Here is a 25174-nt window from a genome sequence, read left to right as displayed (position 1 = left end):
TCCTGTGCTCCCCTAGGAGGCTTGGCCACAGACAGTGATTGCAATATCCCATAAAAGCAGAGGCACATTTGAGGCAGCAGGCTCTGAATCCCAGCAGTCCTGAGAGGTCCCAAGCAGTCTCCTGGCCCTGAGCTGCTGGGCTGTGGGAACTGGTGTAGTGATGCAATGTGCTCCCACCTGGCTTGGCTGCTGTGTTCAGTAGTGCCCTACTGATTAGAGGTTAACCCTGAGGCTGCACCTCACTGGAGTAACTGTGGGTGAATGTAATATTGGTGATAGTAGTATTTAGATCTGACAGGAGAAGGTGAGTGTAGGGGTCTGGATCTGGGACTTGTACACTGCTGGCTTGGCAGTCCTAGAAGAAGAGACTTGCACAAGAATCCCCAGATGTGGAGAGTTAATGCAAAGCTTTTCCCAGTGTGTCTTGCTATAGGTAGCATAGTATTGTACAGAGGGTCAAACCCTATTTTCTCCCTGCATGAGCAGAAATAACTTTGAGAGCATGGAAAAGGCATTTACATGTTTCCAGTCCTTGGCTTTGTCTTTCTGCAAGGGTATTTGTAGCTGATGTAATGGATCTCTCCAGAAGAGTGTGTAAATACACACTCTGTTTGCAGCCTGTGTGGAGCTATTGAGAGTAATGTGGAGACATGGTAAGTGTGTGGGATTGCATTTGGAATAAAGGAGGAGTAAATGCTTGACAGGTCTACACGACATATGTGCCATGTGCTTCTGAACATAGCAATTAAACAAGGGCTGCTTTGCCTGTCACAGGGAGGGGATGAAGTCAGTTTGAGTCCTGCTTTGTTCTTCTGGGAGGCTGCCCATTAGCATCTGTCCTCCTGAGAAAAGTGTCCCAAATGACAAGAGAGATGTAAGGACAAATCTACACATGCATGTGAGAAGGAAGCCTTCATAAAGAGAATGTCTTTATTGTTAACCTCCTTTGATTGCCCTGCAATCTCTCCTTACAGATCCAGCCACAGGCTCATCGTGCTGCTCCTGTCACCCCCCCACCTCCAGAGAAGCGCAAGAACACACAGCTTGCTGCTCCCATTAAAAGTAAGGACAAGCTGCTCTCCAGGTCTTGGGCATGAAGCAGACACTGGGTGATGTAACAGCCATGGGGCCTGAATACTTCTGCTTTGTGCTTACATGAGCATCCTCATCCATTCCCTAATAATTCTGACTATGGTTTTTATCTTTACAGATATATCTATTAAATGTATACAGCTTGATTCCTATAGGTTTTAATGCTACTGGTCCTGAGCTGGTGACCAGTGCTCCTTCAAGCCTGTTCTGATTTGGGAGGGTCTGAGCAGCTGGTGGGTGGGTACCAGGTACAGCATCCCCCTGCTCCTTCAGTGCCTGTGGCTCTCCAAGGAGCAACTCCCTGCCTGCTCATGTGGCTAGCCTGGCTAGTGCACTGAGTCAGTGGTTTAAGGTGCTTTTTCTCCCACAGACACCATGGCTGTCTCCCAACAAGGCAGAGGGGGCATTCCCTTGCAGTGTGTGACACTTTACCAGGGGTGCTCACTGGCTTTTAATGCAGTCTCAACTTCCAGTCTGCTGAGCACTTTCTTTGTACAGTGGTTGGATTTCCATTAACTCAGTGTCTGGTGCCTGTAAGGAGCAGTAATAATACCAGGGACACATCTGCCTATGTGCTGCCCACAGGCCGAGGAGCAGCTAGTGAGAAACACTTGAGGGCAGGACCATGGGGTCAGGGCTGGAGCTTCTCCATCTGCAGTGTGGTTGGGCTGACAGAGTAGTGCTGATCCTTGTGACTTGCTGCCAGGTTGGCCAAGTGCTCTGCTGTGCTGTGACAGTGCTGCCATTGGTGACACTCAGCCCATTTCAAGCCCACTCATGTCCCTTGTGTGGAGCAGGGCAGAGCTATTGACTTGCAGGTAATTGAGACCTGGGGCTGGCACCAGCTTCCTTAATGGTGCTTAATGGTATTGAGCCATTTTTCACTGGAGTAGTGGGAGTTTGCAAAGGTCAGTTTCCTTCAACTCATTACTTAATGAAGCATAGGGGGAGCTATGAGTCATGAATGATCCTCTGTGAGGAGGAGGAAAAAGGGGGATGCTGAACCTGTGGGGGAGTGAAGAGCCCAGTTTTTCTGCCTAGGTGGTGTTTACTTTGGGAGGAGTGGTGGATGGACTGGTGGAGGGCTCCAAGCACTGATGGAACAGGAAAGGTTGGAGTTGCCTGTGGAAGGGCAGCAAGGAATTTCACATCAGTCCCACTGCTCCTTCCTTTGGGCATGTGTGTGTGTAACAGCCTTCTGAGCTCCCCATGGAGTACAGCTCCTTCTCTTCCAGCACTAACACCAGCTGCTCTTGAGAACCCCAGCTAACCCACTGTTTGTCCAAGTAATTGTTTTCATAGTCAGGGAAGAACTCGGATACATTTCTGCCCTCTGGAAACTAATGGATAAGATTAACCAAAACTATATACAAGACCAGGTTAAAGGAAAGAAAAATCTTAATATCTCTTTGCTTGCTGTGGATTTTTTTCCCTTGGAAAGTGGGACTCCCACTGCTAGAGCTAGTAAAAACTAGATGTGGGGGGAGAAATACAGTAGAGCAGATAGTGTGGAGGCTAGTGAAATCAGTGGTGCCAGCAGGGCTGCAGGGCTCATGAACAAATGTTGGGAGAGTGCTGAAAGGGAGGGACTAAAGAGGTTGTCAGTCAAGTGTATCCTCCACTGTCATTGCTAAGGATGAGGTCTGTGCAAGAGGGAGGTGCAGGCTTGTGTGTGAAGCCTTCTGTGTCTTGCAGTTCTGAGGCACCAAAAGTGAGGGCTTTTGTCCTTTACACAGAGAAAGCCTAACCCAGGAGGAAAAGACTTTTCTGTCCCTTAGTTCTGTCCATCTCGCCCTCCCTTCCCCTGTGTAAAACACTAAGCCCTTTGAAGGGTATTCATCTCAGCAGAGGAGCTTTCCCCTTTCTAAAGAGGTGATTGTGTGGGAATGCTCCAGAGAGAACTGGTACAATTTTTGCTTTGAGATAAGTGAGCCAGGAAGAGGAGTTAAACTGCTCTGGTCCAATGCACAATGAGCCTTTTAATGGACTGTGCTGTAGCAATTTGGGGTTTTTCTCTTTTCCTTTGATGCTGTTGCTAAGGCATGTTTAATTGTTCCCTTTCAGATGCTGTTGAAATTATTCCTGGGTCAGCTTCTAGTGCCTCCTCTATAAGCACGACATCCCTGGATACCTTGTACACTGCTTCTTCTGTGTCCGAGAGCGCTCTCCCCACAGCCACGTCCAGTCCTGCCAACACGCCGCCCCCTGTGCCCAGCCGGAGCGTGCACACCACCATCACCCGCAACCTGGACAGCGGCTCCGTCTCCCACTCCCGGTACGGCACTTCCCCAAAGGATACCAGCAAATCTCCCCAGTCCAAGAGGAACGCCCCAGCTCCTCCAGGCGAAGGGGGGACCCACAGGTCCCACAATGTGGATGGGGAGAAGACTTCTCAGGGAAAGAAAACTGCCCCGGCCCCCCCTGCAAGCCTGGATGCCTTCAGCAACCTCTGCCTGGAGGATAAGAAGGGAGCTGGGGTGGAGTCGCTGTCTGCAGAGGCCGGTGGCCTGGTGGCCTCGGTGCCCAAGACAATCGGTGCGGAACTGATCGAGCTGGTGCGCAGGAACACCCACCTGAGCTATGAGCTGTCCCGCGTGGCCATTGGCATCGTCATCGGCCACATCCAGACCTCTGTCCCTGCCACCAGCAGCATCATGGAGCAGATCCTCATCTCCGTGGTGGAGAGTAAGGTAATGTGTGTCAGGCTGGAGTGGGGATGCTGCTCACCACCTCTGAGCATCAAGGATAAGGATAAGGTGTCATGAGCTCAGCAAGCTCCTCATGTTTGGGATGAGAAATGCAGTGAGATCCCAAATGAAAGGTGCTAGATCGGGGTAAACATCCAGCCAGGGGAACCAGGGCTTTAAAGGGTTTAAGCCAGGTCCTAGTATTACTGTTAGCAGAGAAGTGGAAAACAGGTGAGTTTTTATTCCCCAGATGAGCTACAGATGTACAACTTAGCCTTGAGTTGGCACATTATCTTGAGCTTGTTCTAAATAAACCTTATGTCAAAATAATCCTATCTTTCTCCTTCTGCATCAGTCATTGAAATGGTGAAGTGCACCTGGGCAGCCCTCTGCTTTAGCTGGAGGGATAATAAATTTCAGCTCCCACTTGCTCAGTGCACATCATACAAACTTGTAAGATTGTAATTCCGTTGCTAATAGCAAGATTATAATGAACTGTTTGGAGGCATTTGAATATGGAAAACTAATGACATTCAAATTTTACATCAAATCATAATCTGGCTGACTGTTTGTACTGAATAGAGGGGCCTATAAGCAATCATCAAGTCTCTGTGGCCATAACCCAGTGGTAAATTACTTCCTTCTCCAATAACAATGCCCTGTCAATGTGTGATCTAGATTCAGCAAAAAAATTTAGCTGGTTCAAGCAAATGTTCTGGCTCTGTCTTGCATGCTGTGGAGTTCAGTTTTCAGATATTTGCACCTTGTCCAATATTTTAATATTATTTTTATCATTCATACCTGTACTCAGGATACAATAAGCTTAATTCCACAGAAATTATTTAGTGCCAAGTTTCTGCCGAGGGGATTTGAAAGCCTCAATTTCATGGCCATTGCTGCAGACCAGCCTGAAAAGGATGGGAAGAAGGTGATGCTGGTGCAGGGAGTAGTATGGATCTTGTGGTAACTGATATGATATCTGTCACCCAGGACATCTGTGGGATTTTAAAATGATCAGTAATACATGGAGACACAGCAGAAGATTCTCTCCCATCTCATAATATCTCACCATACCTATTTTGAGCAGTACTGCTTTCAGAAGGAGAGCCTGGATGGGCTTGCACAGTGCTCAGGTGTAAATGTTGTGGATGTGGTGTGCATTTTTGCTCAGTGTCCCAGCCTGATGATACAGCTCTGCTGATATGTGGGGGCCTGGTCCCAGGTGAGGTTGTTCACCTGGTGTGGGAGACTGGACTAGCTCTGACAGCTGGAAGGGTGGGCACGTGTGCTTGTGGGGTGGCTGCACTGTTGCAGCTTCACTAGTATGGTTTAGTGGTACAAATTATTATTGTTGACTTTGTGTTGTTCATTATACCAAATCATTCCACAGTCTCAGGAGTTTCTGTGTAGAATTGTTGCTGAGTTGCCAGTTCTAGGTCAAGGAATTTTTTTCTTTAATTTGTAGCTTCTGAAATCCCTCTACTCCCCAATCCATGCAAATACATGGTAACTCATCTCTTGCATATTTTTCAAGGCTTTTCTTCTACTCCCTAAAACAGAGTGAGATATCAGCTTTGTTTTAAAGCTTTGGTCTGCTCATAGTAGATACCATACCTGCTTCAACCTTTTGTATCATGTTCTTTAATTAATTATATCCTTTCTATTATTTTCCAGTCTTAATTTAAAGTCAGGTCACTGGTTTACTAAATCAATTCCAGAATCCCCAACCTCTCTTGTATCCCCAGTGCCTTCTGAAGGTTGAATAGTACTTCCATCTTATTTACCTTGCTGCCTCTCCAGCGTGGAGTCTGTACAGGCATGTGGGGTTTTTTAGAGAATAAAAGATGCTGGGACAGCATCCTGTTGCTGCTTTTTGAGAGGTGATGTAAGGCTAGGTTGGGGGAACAGCAGAGACAAGGAGGGTGCTGAGGAGCTCACCCCTTAGGAAAGATACTTCAGAGGTACTACTGCCATACTATTTGGGATCTGCAGGAGCAAACCTGCCAGGTTGGCTTCCCTGTGTCAGCATCTGGCCTGGCCTTGGAAATGGTCCCTCTTCTTGTCCATGAGCTAGCTCCTGATAAGTGTCACAGTGACTGGGTAAGATGCACAAGGGGACTGAAACCTCTTGTCAAAGGCAGCATTGCAGTGACTGTCTGAACTAGAGCTGACTTTCATGGGAACTCGCTGAGGAGCATGGAGGTCTGCATGTGTTGGGTCTAGTGTTAGCTGTCTGGTTTCTGTGGATAATGTTGTGGGAATGGTTTGCTGCCCAGAGGATGGATGAATTCCTAGAGCAGTCCCCATGAAGTGTGTCTGAAAACCTGCTATACGATTTTGGGGCTCATCTGGAGGGAAGGTGTGTGTACCCATGGTATTGGTGAACCACTGCACTTGCTGGTGGGGTAATGGGGGGAGGGAGGCAGGGGAAAAGAAGAAATGGGCAGGACAGCAGCTGGGTTTGCATGGCAGATGTGGCCACCTCTGAGCAGTGTGGGTATTATAAAGTTCCCAAAATGGTTTTGGGCTGCTCGGGAAGAACGAAATCCCTGTAGCAGCTTGTTCTGCTGGGCTGGGGGAAGGGAATTATTTGAAGCAGCAAGATAATGCAAAGTGGCATTGTTAGAAATACTGAAACCTCCTTCTGCTTATGGGCTCTCCAGCAGATTCCTGGAAATGGCCATATGATGATGCTGCATGTTGTTGTAGCTGCCAAGATGTTTAATAAGCAGAGACCTGATCCTGGTGATGGGAGGGCTGAGAATGGTGCTGAAAGTGCACTGAGACAGTGTGAGGTGTAGTTACATGGTCAGGTGGAATAGCTTGTTAATGGATTGATCTCATCCAAGTCCATCCAAGCTTGAGGCTCAGTGGAGTCATTAAGGGCTGCAGATGAAGGATTGGAGAAAGTAGATTAGTGGTAAGATGCTGAGTAGAGGGATCATTAAAATGAATACTCATTAAAATGGTCATCCAAAAAGAGCCCCAGCAGTGGATTGAGGTAGGACTGGCCCTGCAGTGCTCCAGTGAGAAGGATGTAAGGCACATAATGGAGAACTCTCTCCCAGAGAGCTGGGACTCTTGAGGACAGGCAGGTGACACTGCAGTGTAGGTCCTCCTAAGGAGAAGCAGGGGGGTGGCAAGATGAAGTGAGTCTCTTAATGTATTTGCTTCTGATAAATCACCATTCAGAGGGAAATTCTCATGCTTGTACTCAGCTCCTGAAAGCTGTTGTGCTCTCTTACAGCTGGCTACCTGCTTTTCTGCTAGGCCACCCACAGCTTCCCAAAATTTCAAGTGTGGACAGAGGCTTGTGTTAAACCTGCATGCTTCTTCCTTCATTACCTGCCTGACAAAAATTATGTAAGAAGCAGCAACAAGAAAATATCTTTATTTTATGACTGAAGCATGGACTTGAAGTCCTAAATTAGTTCATACCCCAAAGCAAATGACTAACAAATCTGTCTCTAATAAAGCAGGCAAGACATTACTGTTAAACATGGAGTGGTTTCCCCAGAGAGGGCAGGAGGGTGGGGATAGGCAGGAGGGGTGCAGCTCCTGCACTTGGCCATCCATGTGCAGGTGTCACAGCTGGCACAAGCCATGGGCTGTGTCTCTGTACAAAATCTATCTGCTCTGCTCCCAAAGTGAAGTCTGCCTAAAGGCTTGTGCCCCTGCCTGCACAGCCAGCCTGTTGGAAGGACTAAGTCTTCTCTGAGGTTCCAGGTTACTGGCTGGTAAGTTGTAAAGGCATTTTCTCACTGAGCAATCATGACTTGTTGCTGCATGTGGTAAGACAGCCTCATCCAAAATTTTTTAGGAATTTGGTCTCAGTGAGTGGGTTTTCTCTGTTGTTTGAATTTCTCAGCTTGGTTCTCTTCCACCTCACTGATCTCCTGCTGCTTGTTGTCACTGCTGCCAAGCCCTTGTGTATATAATTTGAGCTTTTTCACAAATTAGTCCTTACCTCTTTTAATAGTGCCTGGGCACCTCACCTGTGATCAGCTCAGTTCCATGTACTGAACCCTCCCTTCTTGCCTTGCTTTCAGGAAACCAAGTGATTCATGTGATATAATTAGGTCCTAGAGGCTTATCCTAAATCCCAGAGCACAGCGGCTGTTCAGGTGGGTTAAATGCACCCTCACCACTCCCCTCTTTCTTGAAGGAGAGGAAGAGCAAAGGAAAGGCAACTGAAGAGTGAGACCTTCATGGCAAGGGTTGTGTGTGAGGCAGAAGTGGTGGGGATGCAGTTGACAGCAGCTGGAGAATGGACTGTGTGCAGTAAGGTTTGCTGGGTGGCCACACACTTCAGAGCTGTGGTGAACAGTGGAGCTCTGCTGTTCAGAATGAAAACCAAAGCAGCCCATGATGAATTGGTTCCTGTTCTTGCAGCAGAGGATCCAGGCCTAGAGCAGCTGGCATGGAGAGCACCATACAAGTGCCAAGAGCTAAGAATTCAAGGCAGATCTGTCCCTTTCAGGCTGGAGGGAGTGGGCAGCAGAGGGAACTTCTCCTGCCTCGAGGCAGCTGTGCAGTGTGGTGGTGTGCTGTCCAGGACATTGTTTCACTGGGGGTGCTCAGCTGCTGCCTGGCAGTGGTCCTGGCCCACACTGGGCTGGTTTGGCTTTTCCCATTCTCAGGATGATTTCCAGAATCTACGGAGGGTAGAGGCTCCAAAAGTATGAGATCTGAAATAACATGTGTCATAAACTTCCTGGTTTTATACTGCCAGCTCTTGACTGAATGAGGTCAGCTGCCAGTTGTGAGACAAGATTGCAGGGAACAGGCACCCAAACAAGAGCCAGCTGTCAGGGCCCCACTAACCAGGGGTTTTGCTGTCGTGCAGAACCTGAGTGCGGGGCTGCCGTCGGGCCAGATCTGCCACGACGAGCAGCGGCTGGAGGTGATCTTTGCGGATCTGGCCAGGCACAAGGACGATGCTCAGCAGCGCAGCTGGGCGCTCTATGAGGATGAGAATGTCATCTGCTGCTACCTGGAGGAGCTGCTTCGCATCCTGGTGAGTAAATCCCTCTCTTCTCAGGCAGACCAGAGCAGACAGTGCTGGTGAAATTCCTTTTCTTTGACCTCCTTCACCCCTGTGTTGCCACTGGATCTGCTGTTTTGGGGACACAGGTCTCTTGTGCATCCTTTAGTGTCAGTAAGCCCTGCCCTTCTCTGTGGGCTCTGCAGTGCTCTTGAGCTGCCTTTACTCTCCATTCCACCTTATAGAGCTGTTCTGAAAAGCATTACTGAGCTGTTCATGGTAGTTTTGGTATTTACCTATCACAAGGGGATATAAACCCTCACCTCCAAAATACCCAACCTGCCACAGAAAACCTGGAAGTCTCTGGTGAGGGTTGTTGCACTCCTAAGCCCATTTAAAACATCATCCCCTCAAGATATCCTCCATTGCTGGGAGGTACCTGTGGGGTTAAGCTCATCAAATGCAAAGAACATTCTTTGGTTGCCTTGAAAGTGAGCTTTAAAGCTGTTTTTGTGAGAAAGTATAAATCATCTCACACATCTCTGCATACAGGGGAGGAACATGCCCGTGCTGAGCAGCAGTGAGATTACTGTCCCAGCACTCTCACTAGTTTGTACAAGGCCATCTGTGTCCAGGGATGATTGGGGAGCTGCCCTCAGTGCAGTGACATGGTCTGTGGTAGGGGTTTGCTCTGGCACTATTGTATAGTCCTCTCCAGTTCTGCAGAAAACAGGCACATTTTCTGTAATAAATGCCAGGGTCTTTGTCACTCTGCATACAGCCTGTGCTGCCTTGCTGTGGGCTGCAGGGCAAGGCTGAGTGGGATTTTGTGCAACCATTTCCCCCAAACTTAGGGATGGGAGAAGATGTCCTTCTCAGGATGGGAGCAGTGCTGGAGCTGCCCTATGTAACTGTGGGATGCTCACTTCCGTGCTGTTTGGATTGTGTTTTAGATATTTTCAGCCCGAGACGTGCTCTATGGCAGAGGCATTTTTCAAGAATCCACTTTGATGGTGAAGGGTGGTGGTTCTTGACCTGTTTCCGTGCTCTGCCTTCAGTTTCCTTGTGAGATTTGGGGCTACTGAGGTCTAATAGCAGTGGACTCCCTCGAGGTCCCTGCACAGGCACCTTCTGCTTTGTTGTGTCACTGGGTCAATTCCTTGTGTCACACTGTCAATTCCTTCTTCCAGACAGATGCAGACCCAGAAGTTTGCAAGAAAATGTGCAAGAAGAATGAGTTTGAATCTGTCCTGTCCCTTGTGGCGTATTATCAGATGGTAAGGTGGCAGAATGCACCAAATGTCTCTTTAAGATTTTCCTGAAGATGCAGAAGAGCAGGGTTGGTACAATGAATGTATTTAAGATGTTTCCCTTGGATAGGGCAGTTCTGTGATCTCACTGAAACTGCAGCATGTCCCTTTTGAGTGCTGGCCATGTCAATGCTGTATATGAAAGTTGTGTGAAAGAGCAGAGGGTGCTGTAGACTTTGAAGCAATAGCTAGCACTTGGCAAGGGTAAAGCTTGCTGCTTTTACTGGCCCATTGAGGGACAGCATTGGCATCACTGCTGTCTAGAGGAAGGAATTCAGAGGATGCCTTGGGAGATCTGTGATTGCTCCTCTTTTAATTGATGCACCTCTGTGCATTAGTAAATAACTGGTTAGGAAATTAGGTAATGAGTAGATGCTTTTGGAGTGAGGAAGCAAATCAGTTTAGAGGAAGAAATGGAAGTTTTGCCATAAACACCTATGTAGTGTTGCTTTGCCCCTCTCCTTTCTGTTAAGTTCTATTGTAGGACTCTGTGGGTGTAGAAAACTTGTCCCCATCTTGTCCCTGAGTCCCCAGCTACAGCACATCAAGTTTTGTGGCATTTTGCTTTCATCCAGCACTTGTGTGTCTGAACCCAGATCTCAGCATCAGGGGGCTGTGGCATAGCTGAGAGCAGGAAGGCAGGCTGGGCATTCAGAGCCTGCTGACCTTCACTGCCTGCTCCTCTCTGACCACAATTCCAAGGAAGCCTGACCAGGTAAGGAGCAGTTGGGTGTCCTGTCCTGGCTGCTGTCATGCCCAGTGCCAGGGCTTGGCTCTCTTGTGTTCTCTGAACCCTGGAGCTGTTGGCTGAGGGCAGAGTATTCAGGTTACCTCAGCATCAGAGCTCCTGCATGGGAGGTGCAGGCTGAGCATCATCTTTGCTGGAATCCTTGCATGTCCCAAAACTTTCTGAAGAGAGCTTGCAAATGTTACCTCGTCAGGAAACCTTAATCAGAGCAGTGTTCACCAAACCTTAGCATGCTCAGAGAGTCCTGGCTGTCCAGCACATTCAGTGTCTTTGCTGGGGACAGGTATGGGTTGTTGGTGTGTTGCCAGATTTAGTGGATGACGTGGGACATCTCAGATCTGAGCTCTGGCTGCCACATGCCCTCTGACCACACAGGCCAACAACCCGTAGCCAGCCCAGTTGTGAACATTATTGTAAAGTGATTCCTGTACTGTTGCTAAAAGCTTTGAGAGCTTCTGGCTTCATGTCACCCTGGGGAGGTCTGTGGCTTCCCAACAACAGGAACTTCTAGAAGCTGTGTCTGCTTCAGAGTGAGCCCTCCTGTACGACATGGTTTGATGTAAGCACTTGGTTTTGCAGGAACACAGGGTGCCCCTGCGCCTGCTGCTGCTGAAGTGCTTTGGAGCCATGTGCAACCTGGATGCTGCTGTGATCTCCACGCTGGTGAATTCTGTGCTGCCCATGGAGCTGGCCCGGGACATGCAGACCCACACACAGGGTGAGCCAGAGCTGCTGCTCCCACAGCCCTGGGATGTGTGCTGCCATCACAGGATTTGCAGCAGCAGCATGGCCCCCCATTGCCTGGCTGCTCCACATGCCCAGGGGGATGGTGTCTGGTTCTGAATTTATTCAGGTTATTACCTCTGTAAGTGGGGAATGAACAGGAAGGGATGTTTCAGTCCAATGGTGCCAGGCCCTCCAGCTCTTGAACATGCCATTACTGATCTGTGTCACTTCTTGTAGATGTCTTAAAACACGTTTTGCGTTGTTCCTGTTTTGTTTCATAATGCTGACAAGAGACACTTGCAGATCTCAAGGAAGATCTCTGCAGTTTCTTAAAGAGTTTTTTTGAGTGTTCTGTACCCAATTTTTGTGGTGTTTCACTGTGGTGAGTGAGGTGTGTGATGGTTAAAGGAAAGGGCCTTCTCTCCAACACTGTACCAAGAGAGATGGTAGAGCTGTTGTTGGCATTGCAGTCCTGGTCCTCTGCAGGACAGTGCCATGGCCCAGGATTTCCCAGCTCTTTGCTTTCCATACTCTCAGGCTTTGCCCTCATGTTTCTACCACTTCACCCTCCTGCATTTGTTAGGATGACCTGTCCCTGCTACTAACAGGGATGTCCTTTGTGCCGTCAGAGCTACTGCTTAGCCCAGTGTCCTTTATTTCTGGGCAGCCAGAAGCACATGCTGGGAAAAAGCCTAAAAGTAAGGTGAACATGTTGTAATACTCCCCTGGAGTTACCTTCCAGCTCCCCACATATGCCTGGTCCTGGACAGTCACAGCTTTGCTCCCCATTTTGAAGCCAACCTGTAGGCTACCAATGCTGGCAGTGGCATATTCCTCTTAAAAGGACATTGAAAATCCATTGTCTTGTGCTAATTGTGATCCACAATTAGATGTGGATCAAATCAGAACCTGGTGTTTGCAGCCTTGCTGCCCTGGTTGCAGTCTGTTTGTTGTGGGTGTCATGGAGCTGTGAGGGGTATAATTTGGTGATGAGACTGTGTAGGGGTTGACAGGTCTGCAGATAACAGGGACTGGCCCATCCATTTTATGTGAGTAAATGTCCTCGATGGCCACTTTGAACCTGCATAATAGACATTCCTGTCCCAGCATCCCACTCAGATGAGTCCCTGCCAACCTGGCTCTGCTGGGCAGCATTAACAGGGCTCATGTCGTGTCTGGAAAGGGCTGTGGGAGATGAAAATCAAGCCTGTTGCAGAAGGCTTTGCACTTGTCTCTGCCTAGATGCTTTGAAGTGCAGGCATGTCAGAGGTGAGGAAGGTGCCATTTCAGGGCAGGGGCAAGGGCTGGTGGTGTGGGACTGCAAATATTACTCCTGTGCTTCCTCTTTTGTTACTGTTGCTTATGAATTCTGTGCTGAGAATTTGCCACACTCTTGGTGTTTAATCTGGTTATGCCTGAGAAGCATCTTCTCCAGGCTGAGGTTTTACTGCCCAAGAAGCTAATGCTGCTTGGTTATGGGACTGTGACTGTGCTCCTGCAGCAGCATTTCTCCTGATTTTGTGCTGCCAAAAATAAACTTTACTGTGCCTCCATCATTCATTCACAAAGACTGTCCCCAAGTGAGCACCCTGTGCACCTTCCCAAAGAGGGTTCTGTCTCCTGGCCTGTTCCTGAGCTGTCTTTGTGCAGGCAGAGTGGGCTGGTCACCCTTCTTACTCCTCGCTGGTTGCAGTGATGCTGTTTTGCCCAGGGCTGTGTCATCCCAGACAGCACAGCTGATTCAGCCTCTTGGTGGGTGTGGAACTTTGAGCCCTGACCTGTGTGACTTCTGCACACCTCTGCTGATGTCCAGGGAGCACCTAGGCTGGAGCAGGCCTGTCTCTCAGCAACTCCTAGCTCTGCTTTGGGGTCCTAAAAGTAGGGCAGTGGAAGTGGGTGAGGAGTGGCTCTACTGTGTCCTCTGAGCTGCCAGTCTGCAGCTCTGCAGCATTTCCCTTTCCCTAGCATCATCTCAAGGTGAGGATTTTTTCCCTCCTTGCTGTAAAGTGGTCCAGTTGGAGGGTGAAAAGCTGCTCCTCCTTTGCTGACAGACCACTGTGTGGATATAGGAGCCTCACAAATCAGTGTCCTCATCCTGTGCTGCTTTCCTTGGGCTTAGCTTTATGGCAGGCACTTGTGCCATGGCATCTGTGCATCATCCAGTCCTCCCAGCCTTCACAGTGGGGCTGCAGGGGGGTAACCATCCTTGGCCAAAATGTGTCTGTCCTTCAGAGGTGTTTCAGGGCATTAGTAGGTCCCTCCTGCCATGCTTGTGCTTTACTGCTTCATATGCTGCCAGCAAATGGCAAGCTTGTGTGAAAACATGACCTTGAATCCTAGAATGACTTGAGCTTATTTTGGTACTAAAAACTGGGGACTAGCAGCTGATCCATGACATGCTGTGGAATAGCTAATCCCTCCTGTGGGTGACTGCAGCCAGGGCAGTCAGTGCCAGCACTACACAGCTGGGGAGCTGGAACTGGCTGCAGCAGCTCTGGGGGATCCCTCCTGGCTTGTTATTGCAGAGCAGCTGGGGCAGCAGCTCTGGCTGTGGATGCTGGGTGCCTTTGGTGAGAAGGGCTTTACCCTGGGACTGATGCAGGCATGTTGGCTGCTGGCCAGTTCTTCTGCAGATGCTTGGGTCTTATTGCTTCTGGGCAGCTCCTTCCCTCTGCTGCAGCTGGCCTGCACATCTATCCATGTTAGAACACCTTATAATAAGCCACAGCAAGGCAGAGTTAGCCAGAACAATTCCAAAGAAAACAGACAGGGATAATCCAGTCTGTAGTCATGACTTTCTCCCTTGTTGCAGCACAGTTTGCATGCAAGTCAGCTGTCAGGCTCTCCTCCCCTCAGTCACAGACAATTGTGTCTGCTTCCAGTGCCCACATTTCACACTGCTGGGTTTAGAAGGTGGAAGCAAGGTTTTCAAAGGCCTCTGAGAAATGCTTTTACATTATACATGATTGCTCACTATCTCAGTAGTTTCCAGCAATGCAGGCTGGTAAGCAAACAGCTGTATCTCTCCCACCTGTCGTGGCTGCTTCAGTGATGCTTTTCAGTCTCTTGTCAGCAGTCCCTCTGCTTCAGGAGAGCTGCATTGATACTGCCTAATTTCTGACAGCCACTGGTGCTGCTCTGTAAGGTAAAAACCAAAAGCTGTGTTTTGACTGACAGTTACTCTGCTCTTCAGCATGGTGAGTCTTGTCCTGCTGCAGCTGGGACACTCCCAAAAACTTGTAGAGCCTATGCAGTGTGAGTGTTCTGGGGTCATCTGGATTTGCCCCAAGTTCTGGTTTCTGGCTGGTTTCAGCATTCTTTGATTTGTCATCTGTAGGGAAATACAACAAGATTTGCCTCCTAGTCATGTGGACTACTGTCAGCCAAGATGAATGGACCTCAGTTAATGGCAGATGGACCATGGAGGTATAAAACTACACTCTTCCCTCCCCTCCCATCTCTAGTCTGTTCCTCCATATTTGCTACTGCCACGTTTATCACTGGCTTCTGGCTCTTACTTTATTTCATTGCTACTGATGTGATGAGAGAAAATATTTTATTGACAAAAGAAAGCCTTTTTAGGAACATGAAAACAGCAGCTCCCTGTGTCTCCCTACTGCAGTGTCCTGCCTCTGAGACCCAGCTCCTGTAGCCATGGAGGGAAGAATGAAGAAATCATGTGGTGAACAGTTTGTCAGATCCCTTTTCTGCTACAGTCTGCTCTGGCATTACTGTCACCTTATAGCTGAGTACTTCTTATATAAGAAGTATGAATTATATTGAAGTCATTAAATATCCTCCCTCTCTGTTTACAGAGAGTAAACAGCAGTTTTCAGCCTTCCTTTGCTGCCACATGGTCTACAAACTCTTAATCTTGTTCATACTGTAGTATCTGGTTAAGCTGCAAATGATCTATTTTTACTCCAAGTACTTGCTGATGGAAATGTGAGGCATCGTGTGGAGCTGTGACAGTGTGAGTGTGCTTTGAGTGGAGAGGCTTTGCTGACAGAGCTGCCTTTCCAGGGGGCATGGGGCTGGAATGACTCCATAGCATTTTCCCCCATGCTGACAGTAAACCTGAGAGCTGCCAAGTGTTGCAGGTCCTTTGGCCAAGTGCAGGAGTAAGTGGTGACATTGAAGGCATCAGCCTGTGCAGTCAAAGCCAAACTGCAGGGTGCAGAGGCTTAGAGATGGTGGCTTTGTGCATGGAGAAGTGAAATATCTTGAAGGGTTTGGAGGGAGCACTGAACAGGTGTGTATTGTGCAGGGCAGCAGTATGGCCAGGAAAAGCACCACAGATTGAAGGGGCCTTTTTCTCCTCTGATGAAAAGTAGTTTTGGTCAGTTTTTCATAATTACACCTTCAGTTTCCTTGTGCCCCAGGGCTCTTTCTGGCAGATGTAGCTGAACTTTATTTAGCCAGTACATGTGGTAACCTAAATAATACTAATTTTCCTATTGCCTTCAGACTTGCTGAACTGGATACAGGCTACATTTGATGAGGGCACAGATTCTATTTGATGACTTTTTTCTTTTTCCTTCAAATATCTGTTGAGAGGTATCCATTAATTAAAATTCAGGAAAGACACTGGCAGGGGTTCTTTGGAGCATTCACATATAGCTGCTGCCAGCAAAAATTGTGTTGGGCTGGGAGGCTGTGGGATGTATCAGTGCTGGAGATGTGTGGCCTGGGAGGTGGCAGATGCACAGCCTGAGCAGTGATCTGCTCTCCCCAGGGACCTTTTATACCTTCAGGCAGAGCTGAGGTAGCAAAAGTAGAGCAGTGCAGAGATGGTAACAAGCAGCACGTCTGTCTGGGGGTGGTGTTGGTTGGAACAGGCAGTATTTTGAGCTGGCCAGATGGATGCTTTTTCTGGGTTCAATAATTACATAACTATGGGATGTGTCCTGGGACTGTGCAGGGGAGGTTTTTAATTATTCAGCTCAAGTTTGCCCAGATCCTCTGAAGTAGAGGGGAAAAAAATAGAGGATTCTTGTTATGATTATTTTAAAATTGCTTTGGAAACACACGGCACAGAAGGCGTGTGCTGTGCTAAAACGGGGACAAACACCCTTACTGCTCAGTCAGTACAGGAATGAGGAGTGTTACATGCCTGTATGAAGTGTGTGATTCCCAGCTGCAGCTGGGGAAAGGTTTCACATCCTCAGAAGAGCTAATGCCAGGACCTTTGCCTTGCAGATCATCAGAAGATGTGTTACTCTGCCCTGGTGCTGGCCATGATGTTCTCCATGGGGGAGCCCCTGCCATATCACCACTATGGTAAGAGTGGTTGTGCTCATGGCAGAGCTGGTGATGGGATGTCTGGGCATGCTGGCAGACACAGGAAAGGGACTTCTCCTGATGGCCAAGGCCAGGGACAGCTCAGTGGAAGACCACCAAGAGTAGGGTCTGTTCTTTATCAATAGAGCCTGGCTGAAGCACAGGGCTGAGGTGCCAGATTTCCAAAGAGCAGCACAAATCAGGGTTAGAGCAGTGGAGGACTGAATGCCATGCTGCAGGCAACATGGATTTGCCCATCCCTGTGACTAAGTGGCATTTTGTTTTACCTCTAGCCTGTGTGAAAGCACACACCTCTTACTTGCTTTGGAGACTGTCTGCTGATGAGGCTGAGATCCCAGATCCCTACACAAACACCCACTAAGGCTGTCAGCTGCATAATGTGGCCTCTTTCTGGTCTCTCTTCTAGCAGGATAGTGCAGCTCTCTGTAGTTCAGGCTCTTAGGGAAAGTGGAGATGATTAAGGGTATTGTGGTCAATTACAAAGTGCAGATATTCTCCCTGTTTTATTCTGTCCTTTCATTTCAGGCAGAAAGCCCTGCCCACTTCTTCCCACAGCTATTTCATATTTGGGAAATTCTGGGCTTAATTTTCCTAGAAATGCAGTAGAGATTTTTATAAATATCTTGTCAGCAGCTTTACCTTAACCCTGGGTAAACCTGTGCAAGATTAAAAGTGGTGCAGTAGAGATTGGAATGAGCCTCTACACCTCCTGTTTATCTCTCCTTGTGTAACCCTGGCAGTTATTTCTTGCAGGTGGACTTATTTGCATGAGCTCCTGAGCTTTCCTAATAGCTGAATTGAAAACTGGTTTATTACTAATGATCTAGGTTATTAGGGGTTTTTTAAAAGAGATTAACTGAACCGGTGGTCAAGAATGCCAATGTCTTCCTACCTTGAAGCCTTCACTGCTGGCATTGGTTCTGCAACAGCTAGAACAGAATTTGGTGGTTTACTCAAAAAAAAAAAAAAGCTATTTGGAGTACTGGATTTTAGCAATCCCCTGCACTGTGTCTCACACAAAGATGCTTCAGTGGTCTGTCTAGTCCACTTGAAGAGCCCATCATTCCCCAGAGGCTGACATTAATGGTTTTTAAGCATAAAAGTGGCTTGGATGGTCCCTTGTTGCTTGGTTTGTTTTCACTGTGCTGTAAACTCCCCTTTGTCCTTGTGCAGAACATCTCAACTCTCAGTTTGTGCAGTTCCTGCTGGATGTGATTGAGGACGGGCTGCCCTCGGACACCACTGACCAGCTGCCTGACTTGTTTGTCAACGTCCTTCTGGCCTTCAATCTCCACATTCCAGGTTCAGCTGCTGCTGCTCTGCCTTGGCAGCATTTCAGTGGTCTGGAGTGAGAGTGTGAAAAATGGGGAGGGAGAATCTTAGTGGGTCTTGATGGTGCTGTAACCACCAACCAGCTCTCCTAGTCTCTGGCACTGCACTGTGTTTAAATGTAATGCAAAACCCTAGAGGAAAAAAATGGTCTGAGACCCCCTGCCCAGCACCCTGGGCAGCTCAGTGGATTTGTGACAGTCAAAAGAGTTGTTGGGGTGTACTTGCAGAGCATGAGTGGGGTTAATTTATAGGCATGAGTGACCTGGGAGACAAGATGCTTCAGTGGCATTTCTCAATACTAACTCACAACAAAAGTCCTCTGCCTTCTGTGGGTCTTGGCAAAGCTTCTGCTTCCCTGTCCACACTGTCTGAAGCTCATCCAGTGCCAAGCTGTTGAGGCCAAGCCCTTCAGCATTGGCCTGAGATGTGCTCTCCCCTCTTTGCCCTTGTTCTCTCTCCTCCCTGCCCTGCTGAACTCCTCGAGGACACACAGCAGATCAGGTCCTTAGGGAAGAGCGTCTTCCTTCTCTCTGCCTGCACATTTTGAAGCCCATTGGAAGACTGGAATGTAGTTCCAGGTCCTGCTAAGAGAGGCCATTCCTTAACCCAGTCTCCTGTTGCTCCAATTGTCTTTAGTTAATTACTTACCCTTGATCTACTTCATGACATTTTCCTTGATTTTTTGGAGAGAGGGGAAGATAAAGCCGCAACGATGTGTCCAGTAATTTACCTGTTCTTTTGGGTTGTGTGTCATAAAAATGTTTCTAATTTCCTGTGAAAGTTGAGTGCACAGAAACTGATTAAGTATATCTCTGCTGCCTGCATTCATTACCCCTTCCCACAGTTACCCATATCCTTGCTGGCTACTGTAATTAGGCAGGAATGCATGACAGGCAGTGTGTTTCTGGGGATTATTGCCCACCTGGGGCATAGCTGAGAGCAGTGACTTGTTCTCTGATGCTAAGAAAATGTTAAATGATGTTCACGTTGCTTATTGGTGGATTGAATTTTTATCCCTATGCCTGCAAGATTCATCTATCATGCAGTTAAGTCGTACAGCATTAGTTCAAAAACTCTCCTAAATGCATATTATATTGATGGCCTTCAGGATCCTGAAACACTCTGCAGCCTGTGAAATATTACAGGCCACAGAAATAGCCACACTGAGCTGTGATTGAGTGTGCACACTCACACACACACTAAAGCTCTGCTAGGATAAATGTACTTTACAGCAAATCACTCCCAGACCAGGCAAGGGGACAGTTCCTAGAAGTCTTCAGCCTGTGCCCTTGCACAGCACAGTGCTGAGTGCTGGGAAGAACTTTTCTGGGATGCTCCTGGGACCCTTCTTAAGAGAACTCATAAAACTCTAAGTTCCAGAAGGGTACTGCTGGTAGGAAGGAAGAAGGTACCAAAGAATGGAGCCCTTGGCTGCAGAGGGTTGTGAGCAGAGGTAATGTTTGACAACATAAAGCCTCTGCAAGGTATTCTCCCAGTCTTTGGCTGGCAAGTTGGGAACCCACACATGAATCAGATATATGGAGGCACCAAGGCACCAAGTTGCAAGTGTTTCATGTGCTGTTTCCAGATTTATTTCACCTTCTCTCTCCATGCCCACCCACTCTGTGGCCTGAAACTTTTTGTAGCCCTCATAGACTGTGGTTCCCCAAAGCACCCCAGAGTACTGATGTGAAATTCGGGCCACCCATTGTATGTTTTTATCACCATGTTCTTCAGGAAAAAAGGGAGATGCTGAACAGGTTTTTTCTTTAGTTCCAGAACACAGTGTGATCATGACTACAATAAGCAAACACTCCAACGTGAAGACTTTCACAGAGAAGCTGCTGCTGCTGCTGAACAGAGGAGGTGAGAGTGTGTGTGGCACTGCTGCATGCCTGGCAGGGAGTGCACAAAGATCCTTGGGGAGACATGGCCATGCTCTTACAGGGTGGGATGTCAGGGGTGCAGGTGGCTGAGGAGCTGGCAGCTCAGGCTGTGCTGTGCTGCTGCCTGGTGAGTTTGTGAGGGTGACAGTCTGCATTGCTGAGGAGGGGCTGCCATTTCCATACTTCTGTGTCAGATCAGCTCCATCTCAGAGCATGGACCAGCTGCCATGGGCAAGCTCTTGTCTGGGAGGAAAGCTGGTCCTGGGCCAGTTGTATTGCTAATACCTTCTGGAGCGCAGGAGCTTTGCTGCCTGAGAGAAATCATTTTGTTGAGCTGCTGGAAATAACCCACCCTGTGATGCATGCAGCTCATCTTACTCTGGCTTTAGTTCTCTTTGGGGCTGCAAATCACTGTCTCCACACTATATCAGCTTGAGGGCAGCAGGCACGTTGGTGCTCTTCTGTCTGTCCTCCTCCCAAAGCCTTTGTTTAGCCCTTTTCCTGCCAGATTCCCTGCAGAGATCACCTTACGGTGAGGAGCTGGGAGAAGAAAGGGAGGGGCCACAACCTAATGAAGATGCTTCTGTTTTGCCTGCCTTCCTGACAACTGCTGGAGGAGCTGCCATGGCCCAGAGCCCCTCTTGCACTCTGCAGGGATGTGTTTTGCAAGAGAACAGGATGTGGTGGCTCATTTCAACTTGGAAGTGTTTCTTTTCTTGCTTCTGGAACAGTACTAGCCTGGTCTCTGGTGAAAGCTTGTTTTTGGTACAGGCTCCCATGGGCTTTTCAGGGGGGTTATTGGACCCCTCTTAATAAACCAGGGAGAAAATGAGTGGTGGCTGTTGAGTAAAAATGGGAGATACTGAGAGGCAGTGTACTAATGTGCTTTCACCTGGGATGGTCAGTGAAACATAAACAGTGATTAATGCTCATCATAATGAGTTTGCTCTCATCTGGGTAGCCTGCAGAGCTGCCATCCTGATTTCACCTCTTTGAGCACCAAAGCTATCCATGGGCAGGGAGTGGCTGGCTGAGGGCAGGGCAGGCTCCTCTCTGAAGGGTCTAATGAGGGGAAGTGCACTGAGGATGGAGCAGAGGGGCAGCAGGGAGTGTGTGGCTCAGCACAGTGTCTCTGCCTCCAGATGATCCAGTTTCCATCTTCAAGCATCAGCCTCAGCCACCACACTCAGTGCTGAAGTTTCTGCAGGACATCTTTGCCAGCAAGGATACAGCCAGCATCTTCTATCACACAGACATGATGGTCCTGATCGACATCCTGGTGCGGCAGATTGCGGATCTCTCCCCTGGAGACAAGGTGCTCACAGTGTTCACACCAAACACTCAGCCACGGGGGAAGGGAGCACACTCCCAGAGCAATGGTGTTTGTCCTGGCCCCTTGTGGGGCCTGCTGGTGCAGGCAAGAGTGGAGTTCTGGGGTGGGCACAGCATTTCTGGGTGCTTAAATCAACCTTGGGAGCTGAGGAGGAAGGGAGGATTTATCGTGCCCAGCACACCAGCATAGCTGAAGAAAGATCTGCCAGGCTTTTTGTGGTCTGCACACTTCTGACCAAGGACCTTTGGGAAGAGAGACCCTCTGTGAGTAGTAGTAGGAGAAATCTCTTTTGTTTGCTGTTGCAGGAGGTGGGGGATGTGCACGTGTTCAAGGCCAGGGGAGGAGCAGCACTCTTGCTGTGGGAAAAGCAGAGTTTTCCATAGTTACTAATGATACTTAAGGAAAAGCAGGTGCCTCTGGAGCTGTGCTCTGGTTGATGGTGCAGCAGCAAACAGCTGTTGCTGTGCTCATGCTGTCATGGATGCTGGCATACTTGTTTATCTCACTTCAAATCTTTCACTGTGCTCTGTGTTTTGTCTCCCCTGCACTTGGCAGCTGAGGATGGAGTATCTGTCCCTGATGCATGCCATCATCCGCTCCACGCCCTATCTGCAGCACCAGCACCGCCTCTCTGACCTGCAGGGCATCCTGCAGCGCATCCTGGGCGAGGAGGAGGAGGACCAGCAGTGCCAGATGGAGAAACTGATCATCTTGGAGATTTATAAAGAGTTCCCAGAAATCTCTTCTGGTACCAGCTAATGCTCCTCAGCTTGGACTGGAGTTTGATCCACTTGGATGGACTATGTCTTTTGTTGACACTTTGTCCCCATTCCCTCCCAGTACAGCTCATACCTTACATCCCTCTGTGTGAGGCCTAAGGTTGGGACAGTGTTCACCGGCCCTGAGGAAGCGCCAGTGGCAGAGAGGGTGAGGGGTGCCCCTGGGGCCTGGTGCCCGGGGCAGGGTGGGCGCTGGACGTGGTTTGCCTGCGAGACTCAGCAGGAGCTGTTTGGGCAGCTGGTGTTGGTGGGAAGGGCAGAGAGCTTGTGGGGGCTTAGCAGCCAGCACGGGGGGGTGTTTAGCTGCACTGGTGTCCCGAGGTCCTGAAGAGAAAGGCCTTTGCCTTAGAGTATCACTTCTTTTCCATGTGCGTCTCTCTCCCCGCAGTGACCAAGTGGAGTCTGCTGGTGCTTGGAAGAAGCTTTTGTAACATCTGTTTTGTTTCCTGCTGCTAGTGCCAATGTGCTGCAGCCCTGCCAAGGGAAAGTAGCTGCTCGCTGTCTAACGCCTCGTCTAGTGAGCCTTTTGCTCCCTCCTAGCCTTCAGCTTTGCTCTGGGCAGCAGCCCACCTTGGGTCGTGGAGGTCTTACCCCAGCAGCTGCTTTTCAATCTGCTTTCTATAGTGATGTTTAAATCTGAATTTCTTGCACACTGTGGCAACCTAGAAGTAAGAGCCACGTGGATGACACTGCCCTTAGGAAGCCCTTGGCTGGACACAGCACCAAGATGTGTCCTGCCAGGTGAAGCTGCCCCTTGCCACTCTGTTGCAGCACTGCCTGGAGCAGAGGGGCTGCTCTTGGGCAGGCGCGCTCGGGTCGTGCAGCGCGTGCATTTCCTGCCTTGAGCTTCGTAGTAGCTCTGCCCCGCTGCCCTCCTGGCCCCTGGCAGCACTCAGGGGCAGCGTGAGCCTGGTGTCCAGTAGCTGTTTGTGACTATGCTAATTGTGGGAAACCCTTATTTTTATTTCCTCTAGGTTTCTAGCAAACAGGATTAACCTGCTTCCCTGGTCCAGATAGTCACACACACTAACCTGGGTCTCTTAGATATTTGTGTGCACAGTGTGGTCACTCCCTGTCTCCAGGTCTTCTTCTGCAGTAGCCAGTGTAGGAGCTGTGAAACTGGAAATACTGAGCACTGTATTTACTTTAATTACTTTTTTTTGTTAGCTTGAGGGGATGACACAAGCTCTGCAGGCCTGGACTGGCCATTGGGGCAGTGATGCTTTGAGAAGAGAGGGTGTTGGCCTGGCAGCCAACAGGGGCAAGGAAGTCAGCCTGGGAATGCCCAAGCTTAATAACCACCCTAGTAGAGAAACCTATTTTTTCCCTGTAAAAATGTATGAATGTCAAAAGGGATCCTGTATTTTCTTAAACACTAAGTGTAACCTGCAGAAGAATAAAAATGTCTTAAACTGGACTTCTGTGAGTATAGCCCTGCCTGCCCAGTCCTGTCGTGAGGGCACCAAAGCATCAGGAGTGGTTGGATGCCTGCTGCCCACAGAGGCAGAGCAGTGGGTGCTGATCTCTAAATGGGATAATGCAGTTGTTTTCCCTCATTCAGCTTCTTGCCTTGTGTTTTGCTACCGTGTTGCTGGCTGACAAGGAAGGGTGGAGGGCAGCAGCCCTTGCTAGGGGCACAGCCATCATTCCTGGGGCCTGCCCAGCATGGCTGCTCCACATGAAGGGTTTGGCAGAGCTGGACTCACAGTTCACTTCCCACAAGGTACGTGTAGCCTCAGCTGGCTCCCAGCAGAGCTGCCCCGGCAGCCAGCCCAGGCAGGGAAGGGTTTAATGGTCTGTACGAGTGTAATGAATCGTGCTTTGGCTGTGGATGTGTGCTCCCAAAGCTCAGCCCGTGCCTGCAGCCCTGGGGTGCTGGATGGCAGGGGTTCTGCAGGGGAGCACAGCAGGCAGGGGCAGAGCACTGGGTTGGCAGCAGGAAGCTGGTGTCTGCTCCTGGCTCTGTGCCACGGGAGCCAGCCAGGCCATGGGCACAGCCCTGCCAGGGCAGGGGTGTGAATGCCAGGTGCAAGCTGTGCCACTCCGAACATGGGGATGGCATCAAACTCAGCTACCTGCAGCATCGGGGCCAGCACTGTCCCAGCTCCTGCCTCTTTGGCCTGTGTCTCCAAAGTCCCCAGGCATGTGGCCTTACAGTGTGCAGTTTGCACACCTGGCTCAGTTGTGGCACATAAGGGCTGCCAGTGCTCACTGGCGTGTCCCCCAAGGTGGCTCTCCTGTGTCCCATTGCTCTGTGCAGCACATGGTTGTGTGTGCCCCTGTGCCAACCTCGGCTTGCTTCCGAGTGCTGCTGGGCTTGTTGTTGGCCATGACGTGCTGCTGTGGTGAGATGCTCATCTGGCACTTGCCCTCAGTGACACAGCCCAGGCTTTGCTGTGCCAGGCAAACCCAGCAGTGGCAGGACCTGTGGCTCTCTGTGCCAGGAGCCCAGACTGCAGAGCTGGTGCTCGCCGAGCCATTGCTGTCCATGGGGCTGCTCACCCTGCCCCAGCTGCACAGTAGCACATCACCCTCTGCCCCAGCACCCTGCTGCCACCGCAGCCAAGGGCTGGAAGAGCTGGGGGGCAGCTGGCTGGGGGGTCCAGGCAGAGAGATGCACCTGCTGCACAGGAGAGGCCTTCACCCATCACTGGGAATCAAACTGCAGCATGTGAACTCACTGTCCCCAGCCTGCTCAGCAGATCCTGCTCTCCATGTAGGTGAGACACTCAGGATTGTTGGCTGTAATAATGCACAATTAGAGCAGTGTCTCCTTGTATTGGTGTTTTTATTGTGGTGCAACACTGAGGTGTTGGTGGCTGGCGTGGGGGGAGTGACACGTTGCCCGTGACCTGCGCTTCTGCTTTATTGTCTGGAATGATTCAATTACAACTATTTTGTGGCAGTAATACCCTGATAATTTTCTCCTCCTCCCCTGAGCTGTCAGCTGGGTAATTAGAACAAATAAACTTGAAAGCCTTCATTACTTTTAAGAA

At 49.4% G+C, this 25174-nt stretch overlaps 1 protein-coding gene across 1 annotated transcript in view; it reads left to right on the top strand.

The window, feature by feature from the left end:
* Positions 1-25174, top strand: part of NCKIPSD (NCK interacting protein with SH3 domain) — a 51356-nt gene extending 26182 nt beyond the window's left edge. The window contains exons 4-13 of the mRNA XM_074549804.1: positions 975-1062; positions 3157-3782; positions 8626-8796; positions 9954-10040; positions 11401-11539; positions 16747-16827; positions 18022-18150; positions 19954-20046; positions 21209-21381; positions 21955-25174. Coding sequence (XP_074405905.1) covers positions 975-1062; positions 3157-3782; positions 8626-8796; positions 9954-10040; positions 11401-11539; positions 16747-16827; positions 18022-18150; positions 19954-20046; positions 21209-21381; positions 21955-22158 — 1791 coding nt within the window. The 3' untranslated portion in view covers positions 22159-25174. The remainder of the gene's footprint in view (positions 1-974; positions 1063-3156; positions 3783-8625; positions 8797-9953; positions 10041-11400; positions 11540-16746; positions 16828-18021; positions 18151-19953; positions 20047-21208; positions 21382-21954) is intronic.

The sequence above is a fragment of the Zonotrichia albicollis genome, chromosome 12, assembly GCF_047830755.1.
Source record: "Zonotrichia albicollis isolate bZonAlb1 chromosome 12, bZonAlb1.hap1, whole genome shotgun sequence".
Taxonomy (NCBI): domain Eukaryota; kingdom Metazoa; phylum Chordata; class Aves; order Passeriformes; family Passerellidae; genus Zonotrichia; species Zonotrichia albicollis.
Note: the sequence above shows the minus strand (reverse complement) of the source record. Positions and strands in the feature narration are given on the sequence as shown.